Source organism: Capsicum annuum, chromosome 8 (assembly GCF_002878395.1).
Source record: "Capsicum annuum cultivar UCD-10X-F1 chromosome 8, UCD10Xv1.1, whole genome shotgun sequence".
Lineage (NCBI taxonomy): Eukaryota > Viridiplantae > Streptophyta > Magnoliopsida > Solanales > Solanaceae > Capsicum > Capsicum annuum.
The window spans coordinates 153545727-153562809 of NC_061118.1; the positions used below are offsets into that span (position 1 = coordinate 153545727).

General features: G+C 35.1%; 3 protein-coding genes across 4 annotated transcripts; 2 read left to right on the forward strand and 1 right to left on the reverse strand.

The window, feature by feature from the left end:
- Positions 1-726: 726 nt before the first annotated feature.
- Positions 727-8290, forward strand: LOC107854880 (probable linoleate 9S-lipoxygenase 5). Its single transcript, NM_001324708.1, is given in 9 exon segments — positions 727-927; positions 5115-5407; positions 5496-5736; positions 5819-6160; positions 6254-6339; positions 6422-6529; positions 6620-6927; positions 7007-7270; positions 7390-8290. Coding segments are annotated over 9 exon segments (2589 nt in total). The 5' UTR covers positions 727-737; the 3' UTR covers positions 8147-8290.
- Positions 5371-16713, reverse strand: LOC107854881. Of its 2 annotated transcripts, XR_007043617.1 has the most exons (5): positions 15757-16713; positions 15497-15556; positions 14982-15414; positions 11475-11660; positions 5371-6316 (listed from the first exon to the last, which is right to left on the reverse strand). XR_007043617.1 is itself a non-coding variant. In XM_047394679.1 (3 exons), exons 1-3 carry the CDS (start codon positions 16273-16275, stop codon positions 15031-15033), a joined length of 963 nt encoding a protein of 320 aa, XP_047250635.1. In that variant the 5' UTR covers positions 16276-16713; the 3' UTR covers positions 14981-15030. The 2 variants fall into 2 exon arrangements, 1 of the variants encoding a protein (XP_047250635.1); XM_047394679.1 differs by lacking the exons at positions 5371-6316; positions 11475-11660 and having other exon boundaries at positions 14981-15414.
- On the forward strand, positions 9183-12620 carry LOC107854882 (probable linoleate 9S-lipoxygenase 5). The gene is made up of 9 exons (XM_016699879.2): positions 9183-9378; positions 9466-9758; positions 9846-10086; positions 10222-10563; positions 10648-10733; positions 10856-10963; positions 11069-11376; positions 11485-11748; positions 11864-12620. Exons 1-9 carry the CDS (start codon positions 9183-9185, stop codon positions 12618-12620), a joined length of 2595 nt encoding a protein of 864 aa, XP_016555365.2.
- Positions 16714-17083: the final 370 nt, after the last annotated feature.

The following is a 17083-nucleotide window of genomic DNA, read 5'->3' on the forward strand; positions in this document are numbered from 1 at the left end:
TAATGGATAAATATTTACTTTGTATTATAGATTCGAGATATTAATTAGTCTTAAAATTGTATTATTTATTTCGTCAATTATATCATATGATGGAATAATTTATCTTTCATATATAATAAAATATCTAATCTCATAAAATATATCAATCTATAGAATAACTTTGTCTATTCCAACTTCATACCAAACCAAAGATGAGAAGACGATGAGAGTATTTACTTATAAGGAATGCTTTTTCTCCGCTTCATTTTTACTATATTTTAGCTCAATCAAATAAATAAATGTTTGAAATTCAACCCTTAAATATAAAAAATTTCTTATAAACAACGCTTCTTCTTTATAATCATATGTAATACTGGTTTTTTTTTTCGATTTTTTATTCGGTGTCCACATTGCAGTCTGGCTAATTCGGATTCGCGTCCATTCGGGGGAAGCGAAACGCTCCCTATCAAGAATTTTTTCTTATCTAGGGCTCGAAACCCGATCCGGTGCACCGCATGCTACCCCTCACGTACGACGAATAAGTTATTTTCAAAAGGACAATCATAGAGAAGACCAATAGCAACAGCTGGACATGAAAGTTGGAATATGGATCTTTTGTCTTTTTTTTCTTCCCTTTTTTGTATTATTTTCACCTAGTCTTGCTATATATATGAGACATATTCCACTTGAAACTTCACAACCAAACTCATCAAAATTCTCTCTTTTTGTTTCCATTGTAAGTTATAAAATTATTAATCATGGTTTTGGATAAGATTGTGGATGCCATCACAGGTAAAGATGATGGGAAAAAGGTAAAAGGAAGAGTGGTGTTGATGAAAAAGAATGTTTTGGACTTCACTGATGTAACTGCCTCAGTTCTTGATGGTGTTCTTGAGTTCCTTGGCCAAAGGGTTTCTTTTGAATTGATCAGTACTTCTCTTCATGATGGTCAGTACTACTTTTTCGTCATCTTCTTGATGTTAGCCTTCCTTTATTATTGTTCACGCTCAAGATGTTTCGTCGTAAGTTAGGGGTAGAAAAGTTGAGTTTCATATAAGCGGGCGAGACTTGTTTTCTGGTATGTTCTTAATTAGCTTGACTATACATCATTCCTCGTGAGCTAGCTAGCTTTTAAGATAAGAGCTAAGCTCTAAATTTATTTCTTCATGACATTACAAATTTATCACGAATATAGCCTTTATCATTATATCAAAAAATTTATAATTCGAGTTTTGGAAAAGGAGATCTTAGGAACAACTGTTTTAACCTTTTTGGTGAGGTTATCTAGTATGTGGGTAGTGTGAATCTAAATTAATCAAATAATAAATTTTTAATATTAATTAAAGTGAAAAACTCACAAATTCAAGAGCTGCTAAAGTGGATCAACTACCTTGCTTAGACTTTGGTTGCCGTGGGGTTCAAAAAGTACTTAATTACAATGCCTAGTAACTTAGGAGGAGGCCCTATTTTTATAGGGACAATCAATAAGGTACACCAATATATTAAGTAGGCTTTTTGAACATAATTTAATATTTTTTGAAATTACCTTTGATCATAAATATAAAAATTATTTTTAAATTTTTATGATAGAGGTGACAGTGAATCTTATTTTCACTTTAAAATTTTTATGATCAAATACTATTTTAAAATAAAACGACAAAAAATTTCGAGAAAGAGCAAAAAAATTCTAATGGTGAAATGGGCCCTAAAGTTATGCCACAAAGCACGTACAATATGAAAATTATAATGATCTATTGATCTACTTTGATTCCAAGAGCCTTAACTAGGGCACTATATATATATATATATATATATATATATATATTTGAATAAATTATTAAACTTTTCAACCTCTAAGGGGTCGTTCCGTAGGATATTAAACTTTTTCATCTCTCCGATCCTTTTTATGATTCTTACCCACTTTATTTGACCACGATACCATACCAAGTCTTTTTAACTCTTTACTTATTTGCAATCCTTTTACACAATAAGTACAAACTTAGTGGGAGGAAAAAACAAAGGAATCCAAACATATATATACGCATTATATTATAATGTGGTCAGAAACCCCCATTTAAATAGTGAGCATCATAATTTTCAACTAGAAACGTTGCAAATGGAGGACGTTTTAGTCCCCACATAATATTATCTGTGGAGAAATTAATAGACAGTTCAAGTGAATTTATTCTCACCTTAGTAAAGTTTCAACTACTACAATTTAACGTGGCCCTACCTCAACCATAGGACAAATGAACAATAGTATCGTTCACTCAATATTACCGAAAAAGTTTTATTTGGAGTTCAACTCAACCAACAATACTTGTATGAGCTTTCATTAATTTCTTGACATGTGAATTGTGGGATCATTTTAGTAATTTAAAATTGCAAAATAAAATCAAGAGGAGAGAGACACTAATATTTGAGCAAAAACTCTAAGTGTGAGGTGGGTCTACAAAAAAAAAAAAATGTATATAAAAAACATAAAATTATTGAAAGTGGAGAACAATAACATGTATTCATTGACATTGAGTGTTCTTGATTTTTTCATTCCTTCTTCATCAGGAAGCCTTGCTTCTAAACAAAAACTTTCTTCTAAACCAACATTGGTTCTTTACTCAAATCTAGCTCAAATACTTCATTTCCATCTGCAATTTTCGTTTATTCATATTTTTAGGTACGAATCTAGCTTCATCTTTATGATTAATTTTTTTTATATAGATCCATGTAAATATGAAAAAAGATATATATAAAATGAGTAACAAAATTTAGATCTCTACAAATTTTTGTTTGCATGTAATTTCTAATGTCAAAATAGCAAAATACTTGTCATATAAATATTTGTGATGTTCAAAAAAAGACAAAATCTGTTACAAAATGGGTTCTTGAGACCAACATTTTCTAATGCATTGATTGAACTTTGACTTTGTAAACACACTCCAGATTGCAGATTCAAGTTTTTTGTTAATAGTTGACTGAAATTATTGTATACCATGTACCTGTAGGTTTTAATTTAAACAGAAAAAAATATCAAACTTAGTAAATAAATTTCAATAAAAAAAAAGAATCAAAATCAGTAGATAAATAAAGTAGCAAGACAACTATTAAAACTGTTTAATTTGATGAAGAAAAATAACCTTGAAGTTTAGTTTAGTGAAGCCTTGCATTGAAGTTGATTGTGTTTCAAAACTCGGTGCCATAGCATTCAAAGATTGATTTTCATCTTGTTAACTCGTTATTTCTGTTTTTAGTTTTTGGACCTTTTCGAACCCTAAAACCTTTTGCCACAACATATGAATTATATGCATTGTATGATTCCTCTTTCAAATTAAATTTCATACCAATTTTAAAGACAAATTTTTATCGATGGTATAAACATTGTGAGCTCCTGAAAATATTTTTGATTATTTACGTTGTGATTGATTGCAGTGCATAAATTAGAAGTAGTGTATAAATTGGAAGTATGAAAACACAAATAATAATAAACTATAAACTAAATTATTTAATAAAAGAATTCATACTTGAATTAAGAATACTTTATATAAGTGAGAGATTATCTTGTTGAACAGAAGAACCTTTCTCACCATTTATATTTTCCATTTCTGATTTAGAACACAATTAATCTGTACAAACAAAATAAAATAAAAAAGTGTTAAGAACTGATAAAGCTATTATAGTGTAATAATATTTGTATGATTTTTCTTGTGATATTATAAAAATTATATTATAATTTGAAATATTTATGACTATTACTAAATTTGTTGGGATTATTATTAAAAATAAAATCAATATCAGATCTTGATTTTATTTTTATTTTCTGATAAAAATATTTTTATGTTGACAAAATTTTTCAATGTGTCACGAGGATAATAAAAATGTATGGAAATTCAATGTGTCACTCCAGATTGCAGATTCAAGTTTGTTGTTCTAAAAAAAAGAATAATAAAAAAAGTTATGAATGTATTACATTTAGAGAAGAGTTTCTTGATTGAAGAGATTTGATATCTCTTTGAGAAATAAAGTGATCAACAATATTGTAATAGATTTGATGTTTGAGAGAAAGTGATAAATATGCTCACTTTGAGTTGGTTAATAAGATCAATAAAGTAATTTTTTTTTTTGGAGGGAAAAATCTTCTCATTCCCTTCATTTTTTTTTACCGTACACTGTTATTTTACTTATTCATTTGTAGAGATAGGTCCCACAATCCACATGTCAAGAAATTAATGAAAGTTTAATTTTATTTTTTTAATCTTCAATACCTATTAATTTTTTTTTTCAACATTAGCAGCATCCCAAATCGTCAATCAATATTTGAATATTAGTATTTAAAGAAATTACAAATTTAATATCAATAGATCAACATGCAATTTTGAATTTGATAGAAGTGTTTAGAGATAAAAATGAAAGGTTTTTATTTTGTTCATAAAAAAAGGCTTTCTAATGTAGAAGGAATGGAAACATCAAGAACATTCAATGTTGGTTGGATATTCCAAAACAATGAATACACGTTATTGTTCTCCACTTACCGTTTTTGTTTAGATATTAGTGTCTCTCTCCTCTTGATTTTATTTTGTAATTTTAAATTAATAAAATGATCAAGAAATTAATGGAACCTCATACTTGAACTCAAAATAAAATTTTCAATCTTACCTATCTTTACAACTTTTCTAAAATTTCTTGGACACGTGTGTGTATGTAAATTAACAAGGTCAACCCTAGCTTTATTTTCTCATCTGTATGTATGGCAAGAATAATGAACTTTATTAAGTTTGATTTCTATCCTTCTTCGATAGTGGGATTCTTTTAAAACAAATTCAGTAAATCAACTCATTCAAAAGAGGTACTTACACGGCACGCCAACATACACGTAAAACATTAACTAGTAAGTTGATAAAAAAATGTATGGGAAATAACTTGGGTTAAACTCCGAAAAATTACTTACACTGTCGGTGTACTAAGGCTAACATGTAAATAGCTAAAAGGGAAGCCTGGGTACAATGATAGAGTTGTCTAATGGGTTCAAGCTGCGAAAAACAATTGCTAATGCTTGCATTAGGGCATTCTGTCTGGGTAACACCGTTCGGAACGCTTTGTGCGGAATTGTGGGAATGATGGAAATTTTGTTTGGTTTGCAGAAAATGGTTTAGAAGGGAAACGCAGCAAACCAGCATACTTGGAGCATTGGCTTACAAACATCACCCCAATAGCAGCAGGTGAATCAGCTTTTAGTGTCACATTTGACTGGGATCATGAGGAGCTTGGAGTACCAGGAGCATTCATCATCAAGAATTTGCATTTCAGTGAATTCTTCCTCAAGTCACTCACCCTTGAAGATGTTCCTAATCATGGCAAAATCCATTTTGTCTGTGATTCTTGGGTTTACCCTGCCTCTAAATACAAGTCTGACCGCATTTTCTTCGCGAATCAGGTATGATATTCATTCATTCAATCACAATGTATGACTTTTTTAAGCGTTTTAAGAACATAACTCTGCATTGTTTCAATGGTTGATTCAGGCTTATCTCCCAAGTGAAACACCAGAAGCGTTACGAAAATACAGAGAAAATGAGCTAGTAACCTTAAGGGGAGATGGAACTGGAAAGCTAGAGGAATGGGACAGGGTTTATGACTATGCTTATTACAATGACTTGGGTGATCCAGACAATGGTGAAGAGTATGCCAGGCCTGTCCTTGGAGGATCCTCCGAGTATCCATATCCTCGTAGAGGCAGGACAGGACGCGAACCAACCAAAACAGGTTAAGACATTCACAACAAGTTTTCCTTCTCTGCAATTGAACAAGTATAATAGCCTTGGCATTTGTACTTTACTGTCTGCAGATCCTAATACCGAGAGCAGGATTCCATTGCTTATGAGCTTAGACATATATGTGCCAAGGGACGAGCGATTTGGACATGTGAAGTTGTCAGACTTCTTGACATTTGCTTTGAAATCCATCGTTCAGTTGCTCCTCCCCGAGTTTAAGGCTTTATTTGATAGCACACCTAATGAATTTGATAGCTTCGCGGATGTACTCAAACTCTATGAAGGAGGAATCAAATTGCCTCAAGGCCCTTTGTTGAAAGCCATTACTGATGGTATTCCTTTGGAGATACTAAGAGAACTTCTTCAAACTGATGGTGAAGGACTATTCAAGTACCCAACTCCTCAAGTTATCCAAGGTACTTACCTGAATTTCTCCACAACCAAAATCACATGCTCACATATTATTTTTCAAGCCTTCGCTTTTTGGTAATCCAAAATATTGTACGTAGAGGATAAAACTGCCTGGAGGACGGATGACGAATTCGGAAGAGAAATGCTAGCGGGACTGAATCCTGTAATAATTAGTAAACTCCAAGTAAGAAGATATTGATAACTAGCTGAAGTTTACTTCTACTTTTCATGCATTTTGAAGATGTTGGCTTATTGATTATATGTAGGAATTTCCTCCAAAAAGCAAGCTGGATCCTAAAACATATGGCAACCAAAGTAGTACAATAACCAGAGAACAGATAGAGGATAAGCTGGATGGACTAACAGTTGATGAGGTAATTATTACTTTCATTGTTCAATCATTAAGTGAGTAGATTGAAGCGACAAATATTAGTTGATAAAGAGTTGGTACTACTATTTAACAGGCAATCAAGACTAACAGGCTATTCATATTGAACCATCATGACACCCTTATGCCATATTTGAGGAGAATAAACACGACAACAAACACAAAAACCTACGCCTCAAGAACGCTGCTCTTCTTGCAAGATAATGGAACCTTGAAGCCATTAGCAATTGAACTAAGTTTGCCACATCCAGACGGAGACCAACTGGGCACTGTTAGCAAAGTGTTTACACCATCTGAACAAGGAGTTGAGGGTTCTATTTGGCAGTTGGCCAAAGCCTATGCAGCAGTAAATGATTCTGGCGTTCATCAGCTCATCAGTCACTGGTAAAACCTGTCCAAAAGCTGCTTAACTTCAATGTGTCGTCGAATTGTAGTAATCTGAGGCTTATTGATATCTTGTCAGGTTAAATACACACGCAGTGATCGAGCCATTTGTGATTGCAACAAATAGGCAACTAAGTGTGCTTCACCCCATTCATAAGCTTCTCCTTCCTCATTTCCGCGACACGATGAACATAAATGCTTTAGCAAGACAGATCTTGATAAATGGTGGCGGAGTTCTTGAATTGACCGTCTTTCCAGCGAAATATTCCATGGAAATGTCAGCAGTAGTTTACAAAGACTGGATTTTTCCTGAACAAGCACTTCCTGTTGATCTCATCAAAAGGTAAATCAAAAGCCACATAGGACTTTAAACTTTGTACTAAATCCATATATAAATTCAATAAAACAATATCTTTGGTGTTGTTTCTTGTTAGCATTGGCCATAATGTTGTGCAATTACAGAGGAGTGGCTGTTGAAGACTCGAGCTCCAAACATGGCATTCGCTTACTGATTCAGGACTATCCGTATGCTGCTGATGGGTTGGAAATTTGGTCAGCAATCAAAAGTTGGGTAACGGAATATTGCAACTTCTATTACAAATCAGATGACGCGGTACAGAAAGATGCTGAACTCCAAGCTTGGTGGAAGGAACTCCGTGAAGAAGGACATGGTGACAAGAAAGATGAGCCTTGGTGGCCTAAAATGCAGACTCGACAAGAGCTCATAGATTCTTGCACCATCACAATATGGATAGCTTCAGCACTTCACGCGGCAGTTAATTTTGGGCAATATCCTTATGCTGGTTATCTCCCTAATCGCCCTACACTAAGTCGGAATTTCATGCCAGAGCCTGGAAGTGCTGAGTATGAAGAGCTCAAGACAAATCCAGACAAGGTATTCCTCAAAACAATCACTCCTCAGCTGCAAACATTGCTTGGAATTTCTCTCATAGAGATCTTGTCAAGGCATGCTTCGGATACTCTCTACCTCGGACAAAGGGACTCACCAGAATGGACAAAGGACCAAGAACCACTTTCAGCTTTTGAGAGGTTTGGACAAAAGCTGAGTGATATTGAGGCTCAAATATTGCAGATGAATGGTGATCATGAGAAATGGAAGAACAGGTCGGGGCCTGTTAAAGTTCCATATACTTTGCTCTTCCCCACGAGCGAAGAGGGACTCACAGGCAAAGGAATTCCTAACAGTGTGTCTATATAGAACTTTAATACAACTTAAATGTATTATTGGAATCGTTTGTTGTGATCATTTCTAGATATTAATTCCCAATAATATCACCAAATAAACTCCTCTGTGAGTCTATATTGAATCGTTTGTTTTGTTGTTTCAGGAAAAGGGGTTGAAGTAAGAGTATTGTATGCTATATTCATATAAGACTTGCAACATATTAATAAACCTCTTTTTCTTGTTATGTCTTTTATCAATTACATGCACGCAACTTATTTTTAATTATGTTTGAACTATCGTAGTATTAAATTATGTTGGTACGCTGGCACAATTGCAGGAAGAAGAATCTTGTTTTCCTAGCGATTTTTTTTTTTACAGGAACTGTAACCTCCAGTTTATTGTTGCCAGCCTCACAGGCCAAGTCTTTTAAGAGTTCAGGTGGATTTGCGCTAAGGCCGTCGCACTCCTGCTACCTCTTGGTAAAGTAGGCTGATGGACAAGTCCCCTCCTAGAAAATATGGGAAGAAACCTAACTTAAGAAGATTTACTTGAGAAAAGATAAGTGAGTTTCGTCAATATGGTAGAGGTCCATGCCAAACTCTCACCGCCAGATGATAGCTCATTTTTTTTAAAAAAAATCTAGCCTAGTAGTCCAGTACTATTCAATGCTATATGTGATTCATGCCATGTGTCCGTCCAAGTTGTATTTAATGGTTGGGATCATACTAAAACCCAAAGCAAAATAGATTATAGAAAAACAAAGAAGACTAACAAGCTGACAGTTACCTCATCACTAAATGAATACCGAACTTCTAAACAAATTTAAATCAAGACTGTTCCAGGTTTTCGTTCTTTTTAATATTTATACCCACCCCAACTGTATAGCCACCCTTGATTCTAACGAAGATTGATGTGTTAATTGGCAAAAAAAAGTAAACAAGTTTCAACAAGCTAGGAAACATTTGCTATAAATATGAGACACCGAAACTCGAAACTTCAAAACCAAAATTTCTGTTTTCTTTTGTTCTCTTGGTAGGTCAAAGAACTACATAGTATATGATAATTAGTCATGTTTTTGGGCAAGATTGTGGATGCGATCATTAGAAAAGATGATGGGAAAAAGGTGAAAGGGACCGTGATTTTGATGAAGAAGAATGTTTTGGACTTCACTAACATAAATGCCTCTGTACTGGATGGTGTTCGTGAGTTTCTGGGCCAGAAGGCCTCTTTCCAGTTGATCAGTACTTCTGTTCATGCTTATCCTCGTCAGTTCTTTACTCTGCAATTTGCATCTTTCTTCATGTTCTTAGCATTTTTTTTCTAGAATTTTATGCTTTCTTTTCCATTTGCAGCAAATGGCTTAGAAGGGAAACGCAGCAATCCAGCATACTTGGAGAACTGGATCACAAATACAACCCCAATAATAGCAGGTGAAACAACTTTTAGTATCACATTTGATTGGGATGATGATGAGTTTGGAGTACCAGGAGCATTCATCATCAAGAATTTGCATATTAATGAGTTCTTCCTCAAATCACTCACCCTTGAAGATGTTCCTAATCATGGCAAAATTCATTTTATCTGCAATTCTTGGGTTTACCCTGCTTCTAAATACAAGTCTGACCGCATTTTCTTTGCGAATCAGGTATAATTAATTCGATCATAATGCATGTAACAAGACGTTTGCAAGTGTTTAAGTATATAGTTTGCATTGTTTTGATGGTTGACTCAGGCTTATCTCCCCAGTGAAACACCAGAATCGTTACGAAAATACAGGGAAGATGAGCTAGTAACTTTAAGAGGAGATGGAACTGGAAAACTTGAGGAATGGGACAGGGTTTATGACTATGCTTACTACAATGATTTAGGTGATCCAGATAAAGGCAATGAGTATGCTAGGCCTGTCTTAGGAGGGTCCTCTGAGTACCCGTATCCTCGTAGAGGCAGGACAGGTCGCGATCCAACCAAAACAGGTTAAAACAGTCGCAAACCTTTCATTTTGAGAAAGTCAACAAAGTATAATAATCTCAACTTTACTACTTTCACTTCCATGTATTATTTTTTTGGAAGAATAATTTGTCTTGACAATTGCTCTTTCTTCGCCACAGATCCTAATTCTGAGAGCAGGATTCCATTATTTATGAGCTTAGACATATACGTACCAAGGGATGAGCGATTTGGTCACATGAAGATGTCAGATTTCTTGACATTTTCTTTAAAATCCATTATGCAGATACTTCTCTGCGGGTTTAAGGCTTTGTTCGATAAAACACCTAATGAGTTTGATAGCTTTGAGGATGTACTTAAACTCTATGAAGGAGGATTCAAGTTGCCTCGAGGACCTTTGTTGAAAGCCATTACTGATAGCATTCCTTTGGAGATTCTAAAACCAAACCTTCAAACAGATGATGAAGACCTACTTAAGTACCCAATTCCTCAGGTTATTCACGGTATGTATCTAAATTTCTACTTTATCAAAAGTATTATTTCTCATGCCTTCACATTTCTGTAATCTAAATAAATATTGTTGGCAGAGGATAAATCTGCATGGAGGACGGATGAAGAATTTGGAAGAGAAATGTTGGCAGGAGTTAATCCTGTCATAATCAGTAGACTCCAAGTAAGATTTGTTTCTATCTGAATTGCCACTCTTTGAGGATATCAAGATCTTGCTTAAGTTTACTTTTAATTTCGTAATTACTCTACGTATTTTGAAGACGTTGTCTTATGCAATGTTTGCAGGAATTTCCTCCTAAAAGCAAGCTGGATCCTAACATATATGGTAACCAAAACAGTACAATTACCAGAGACCAGATAGAGGATGAGTTGGATGGATTAACAATTGATGAGGTAATTAATACTTTTATTTTGACAATAACTAGATTCTTCGATCAATTTTCCTCACCAGTTGTAGTAGATTCTAGTGACATGATCGTTAGTACTATTATTTAACAGTCGATCAAGACCAACAAGTTATTTGTATTGAACCACCATGACATCATTATGCCATTCTTGAGGAGAATTAACACGGCGGCAAACACAAAAACCTATGCTTCAAGAACTCTGCTCTTCTTGCAAGATAATGGAACTTTGAAACCATTAGCAATTGAACTAAGCTTGCCACATCCAGACGGAGATCAATTTGGTACTGTTAGCAAAGTATATACACCATTTGAACATGGTGTTGAAGGTTCTATTTGGCAATTGGCCAAAGCCTATGTAGCAGTGAATGACACAGGCATTCATGCACTCATCAGTCACTGGTAAAACCTATCAGAAAGCTTTTATACAATATACAACTTACCCATAACCAATCTCAATGTATTATTGAGTAATAGTAATTGCAAACATTTGTCATTACCTTTTCTCAGGTTGAATACACATGCAGTGATCGAGCCGTTTGTGATTGCAACCAATAGACAACTAAGTGTGCTTCACCCCATTCATAAGCTTCTCCTTCCTCATTTTCGCGACACGATGAACATAAATGCTTTAGCAAGACAAGTCTTGATCAATAGTGGTGGAATTATTGAATTGACTCTTTTTCCTGCCAAATATTCCATGGAAATGTCAGCAGTAGTTTACAAAGATTGGATTTTTCCTGAACAAGCACTTCCCGCTGATCTCATCAAAAGGTAAATGAAAACGCACAAAGGTCTTACACACTCTGTAAATCAGAATATACATTCAGTAAAACTTATTTTAGTGTTATTTTCTTATTAATATGACCATATTGTTACTCAACTTCAGGGGAGTAGCAATTGAGGACTCAAGTTCCCAACATGGCATTCGCTTACTGATTCAGGACTACCCATATGCTGTTGATGGGTTGGAAATCTGGTCAGCAATCAAAAGTTGGGTAGCAGTATATTGCAACTTCTATTACAAATCAGATGACGTGGTACAAAAAGACACTGAACTCCAATGTTGGTGGAAGGAACTCCGTGAAGAAGGACACGGTGACAAGAAGGATGAGCCTTGGTGGCCTAAAATGCAAACTAGACAAGAGCTCATAGATTCTTGCACCACCACAATATGGATAGCTTCAGCACTTCATGCAGCCGTGAATTTTGGCCTATACCCTTATGGTGGTTTCCTCCCTAATCGCCCTACATTAAGCCGAAGTTTCATGCCAGAGCCAGGAAATGCCGAGTATGAAGAGCTCAAGACAAATCCAGACAAGGTATTCCTCAAAACAATCACTCCTCAGCTGCAAACGCTGCTTGGAATTTCCCTCATAGAGCTCTTGTCAAGGCATGCTTCAGATACTCTTTACCTCGGACAGAGGGACTCACCTGAATGGACAAAGGATCAAGAACCACTTTTGGCTTTTGAGAGGTTTGGAAAGAAGTTGAGTGACATCGAGGATCGAATTATGCAGATGAATGGTGATCATCAGAAATGGAAGAACAGGTCAGGGACTGTTAAAATTCCATATACCTTGCTCTTCCCCACAGGTGAAGAGGGACTCGCAGGCAAGGGAATTCCTAACAGTGTGTCAATATAGAACTTTAATTCAACTTAAGTTCTACTGAATCTGTTTGTTATGATTTTTTCTTGTCATTCACAATAATTCACCAAATAATCTCTCTATTCCAAAGAAAGTTCCGGAATGCTCTTGGATCTTACATTCTTTAAGTAATTCATTAGTATCTACAAGAGCCCAGTTCTAGCTTGCGTTGTTTCAGAATAAGGAGATGAAGTAATAGTGTACGTACAATATGGTAGTATATCCAGAAGACTTGCAACATAATTAATGAACTTCTTTTTTTGGTTATTTCTATTGTTCAATTACATGCAACTCACTTTTAATTTTGTTTGAACTAGTATTAAATCATATTGATACTTTGGCAAAACTCAAGGAAGAATCTTGTTTTCCGAGCAAATTTCTTTCTTTCCGCATCTTCCCTTTATCTAGATGAAGAGCAAGCCATACCTTAATGCAACTCACTGTATTTCACTTAATAGAGAACATACCCACGCTTCACACGGTGATAAAAATTTCATTTTACAAACATTAACCAAAAGCTTTACTATAACAAACAAAAGTCAACTCAAAATTGTTATACACATATTTACATTTAATAACCAATTACTGAAGACAGTTCAGCATCCTCAAACATATGGGTGAATTACATAGTCTCTAAAGTTTGAATTCAGAGTGGTGAACTGTAATACCAGCCAATCGAGCCGGAATTTTAGCGTTCATCCAGCGGGTTTAATGCCCTGAGGCTTGAGTTTACAAAGAAGCTGATAACTGCCTGTGCTTTGTAAATCCCTGCTATCCCACCCCGCCTTCACTACCTTCACTTGTCTAGATTTTTGTTGTTGACTTGTTGTTTCTTTCCATTCACCATTAGAAGTACATTGAGAAAACATGAGATTTTTTTGATAAAGAAAAAAAAATTCATGCTCCCGCAATTTACTTCTAACGGCTAATGGAAATCAACAACATGAGATTTTACCAGAAGAGTTAAATAGTGGAGTTGTTTTTGTGCATCAATCCTATTTCAGATCTTTTAGCTTTTTCTTTTTGTTGGTGTAAATTTCGAATCTGAATAGTGGAGTTTAAAATTCACAAAGAACTACAGAGTAAATCAAACTCCAACTCAATTTTCATAAACAATGATTAAATAATATAGTTTACTTTAAGTGGGCTAAGGTATGGTTTATTCCAATTACTAACATCCCACTTTTTCTTATCTTCACATAGAAAGGATCGTGGTGCGAATAATGCTTTTCAATCTTTTTTGAGGAAACTATAAATGTCTTTCTACTCTAACATAGGATGGGTATATGGCCTTTCTCTTCCTAATATTTGTAGTTTCGACCTTGGATGTCGATATTAATTATAGAAGTCATTCCAGTGAATATTGTGTATTCTAGAACTCAAACTCAAGAAACACTAATACCAATTGGACTTACCATGGTGCATAATTTTAGCAAAGACACAAAATGGGAAGTAGAGAAAAAATTGAGAACAATTTTCCGTCTTATTGATACATGAAGTCAATCTTGGATTTACAGGACACTTTTTAATAAATGGGAGATGGCAAACGAAACGAACAAGCCATGTTCCAGTGAAGCTCATGAACTGTACCCATATTTGGACACTCAAGTTGAATCCTTGATGGATTTCTCTAAGTTAATAGTTGTGTCACTTGATTATTTTGCATTAATCAACACACTGCTAAGAATAAGTTTCTGGAAAGACATTTCAATAGTCAAGACGTCACAAATTGAATATAAATTTACATCCTAGTACTTGCTTTTGAATATATTATCAATTTGAGTCCTAGTGTTTTCCTGTACCCCCGGGCAATTCTCCCTCTCACTTGTTTTACAGTGTTAAATGAAAAATATTAGCACAACAAAAGAAACTGCAAATTGCAAAGGCTACCAAATACATTTAGACAAGGCAAGGATTGAGGAAAATTTAGTACCTCTCTCTCAGGTGATGGATGTTTTGGAAAAGAAACCAACTTTATTTGTTTTTCTAAAACAAAACATTTCACTTAATTGGTTGGTAAATCTTGAATTTAATTGCCTTAAGCAAGCACTCTCAGGATATTCAATATGCAGGTGATCCTTGATACAAAAGCTCATCATTCAGCAAAGCAATTCAAAAACAAGAATAATGAACACTTCCGATCAACTATTGGTATGTGTTTCCTGTTTTATTCCACGTCCCAGACAACACACAATTAGCAATTCTATGTTGTATTCTACGTTTATTCACGTCCTAGATATTATTTGGAAGTATAGTCTTTGTTATGATAGTATTAGTACTCTCTCAAGGAGGTCAAATCTGCAACACAACAAAAGCACCTACAACAACACAAGGAAGTATCTAACAGCTCTTTATTACCTTATTGGGAGTTGATGGCTCGAACATAGATTTGTCAAATATGGAATATCTACTCTTCCTCATCAAAGTCGGCGAATACCGGCAATCTCTTCCTTCCAGAAGGACCATAGAGAACAGTCCATATATGAGCATCAACATCATCCCTTGAAACGCATTTTTCACCAGAAGAAGGCAAGGTAACCTCGATATTATCATCCAGGGGAGACCAATCAGTGCCAGAGATAGCAATGGTGGAGATGGAAGTGGTGCTACTTTCGCTGCTTGAGGGCTCTTTGTCGCCCTTTTTAACATTACTAGTAGTAGTTGGTGTAGCCATTGCTGCAGCTGCTGCTTCTGTAGGAGTCGGCGCGGCTGAGTGAACCTGGTGATGAACAGATCGGCCCCTTGGTCCATACGAACTTGATCCCGAACTGTATGACCTGCTGTACAGTGCCTACAGACATGGAAGGTGCTGATCATTCATACATTTTCATCACAAATTCAGCGGTAAATACATTTGGTTCAATCGTTAATACCTCAGATTGATTCCTGTTGGCGAAAGCAGTTGGGCGTAAATCCTCTTTCCCGTGCACAAACTGTTCAATTGAAGCAATAAACGTTTAGGAATGGCAGAGTTGTTGTGGATTTTAGGGAAGTTGACTAACGCGAAAATTAGTGGTTGAGATCACTGTTGAAACTAGAAAGTTGATCTCAACCGTACATGAGTAACGAATATTCCAGAAGCATATGGATCATACTTCATTCAAAGGAGAGAAGAAAGAGAAGAGAGACAGACCCGGCATTTGGAACCAAATCGACAAGTACCGAAATCCTCCCACCACCGACAAGTTTCCGATTTATGAAAGCTATTTTCACTTCCCGATGTCAACCGTCCACCTGAATCTGACGTCGACGGCGACGATTTACCTCTCACACCATGTTTCGGCTCAACGAGAATACCGTCCATGACTACCACATCCTCTTCAACCTTCACCGGATTTCTAAACACCTGCGGAATCTCAATATTCTCAATCGAAGCTAGCGGCGAACGTGAAACAATGCCGCCGGCGGCGGAACCGCTTCTGCTTCCGCTGTTCAGAGAACGACGTTTCGGGGAATCAATCGTAAACGGCACCGGCGAGGTTGGACAAAGGTACCGGGCTAGCGGAGAGACTATATTGGAACCGGTACTATCAGAAGAAGCGTAAGGATCGAGGATCTGAGATTTTGATCCATGATAGAACCGGCTTCGGCCTATGATGGGCGAAACATCACCGTCGAAGGAATCATTACTACTACCGTAAAAAAATTCCATAATCGTATTCGTTTGTTCCAATTCTTCCGCAATGACAGTTCGCAAGTGCACAATCTTTGAATTGAAATTCGTTTTGAGTTTAGAAGCGAAAGAGATTAACTGGTAGCGAGATTATGAACCCTAATTGCAAGCAGTGAAGAAGAAGGTGATATTTATAGTGTTGGTTCGTTAACAGTTTTCTCTTTGGAGAGACACTGCCGAAACAGAGGCTTCATTTTCTACTCATATTGAACAGTCGATCAAGACTAATAGGAGAATTAATGTTTACCGGGGAAAACGATATACTTCAGTTGAATTTGTTATGAGGTTAAGAATAAAGTAAGTAAAGAAAGTCGTATGTGTTGTTTGAGTGATCTTAGCTTTGAATGCGGATTATTTACTTAAACCCAATGTTTATATCCCAACAGCTAATGCAAGACACAAGTTTTTAAACATATTCTGATTACCATCTGGGTTCTCTAATAAAATATTAATTACATACTTTATATCTAATGCAATGCAAGTAAGTATTTTAACTTTTACCATTATTTAAAAATTTAATAATATTTAATATTAAATTAATTTGATCCACTTAATTTTTTTTTCACAAATATTTTCTTATAATAATTTTGTTATATCACTTTTAATTAATCATTATAAGTTATTTAAAACATTTCTGCTATTTTTACTATATCACTCCCTAATTAATTATTACAGTCATCTAAACATTGTGTCATTTAAATTAATAGTAAAAATAGAAGAAAAAGTATTATAAATCATAATAATTAATAATTTAAATTATTTTAAAAATATAATTGACTATCAATGA

Bases quoted from the DNA above. Each gene is read 5' to 3' on its own strand.
- LOC107854882 (XM_016699879.2), top strand. From the start codon at position 9,183: ATGTTTTTGGGCAAGATTGTGGATGCGATCATTAGAAAAGATGATGGG. The intron at 10,734-10,855 runs GTAAGATTTGTT...CAATGTTTGCAG, and splicing joins TCATAATCAGTAGACTCCAA to GAATTTCCTCCTAAAAGCAA. The intron at 11,377-11,484 runs GTAAAACCTATC...ACCTTTTCTCAG, and splicing joins CATGCACTCATCAGTCACTG to GTTGAATACACATGCAGTGA.
- LOC107854881 (XM_047394679.1), bottom strand. From the start codon at position 16,275: ATGGAATTTTTTTACGGTAGTAGTAATGATTCCTTCGACGGTGATGTT. The intron at 15,557-15,756 runs GTCTGTCTCTCT...TCAATTGAACAG, and splicing joins GATTTGGTTCCAAATGCCGG to TTTGTGCACGGGAAAGAGGA. The intron at 15,415-15,496 runs GTATTAACGATT...CCATGTCTGTAG, and splicing joins CCAACAGGAATCAATCTGAG to GCACTGTACAGCAGGTCATA.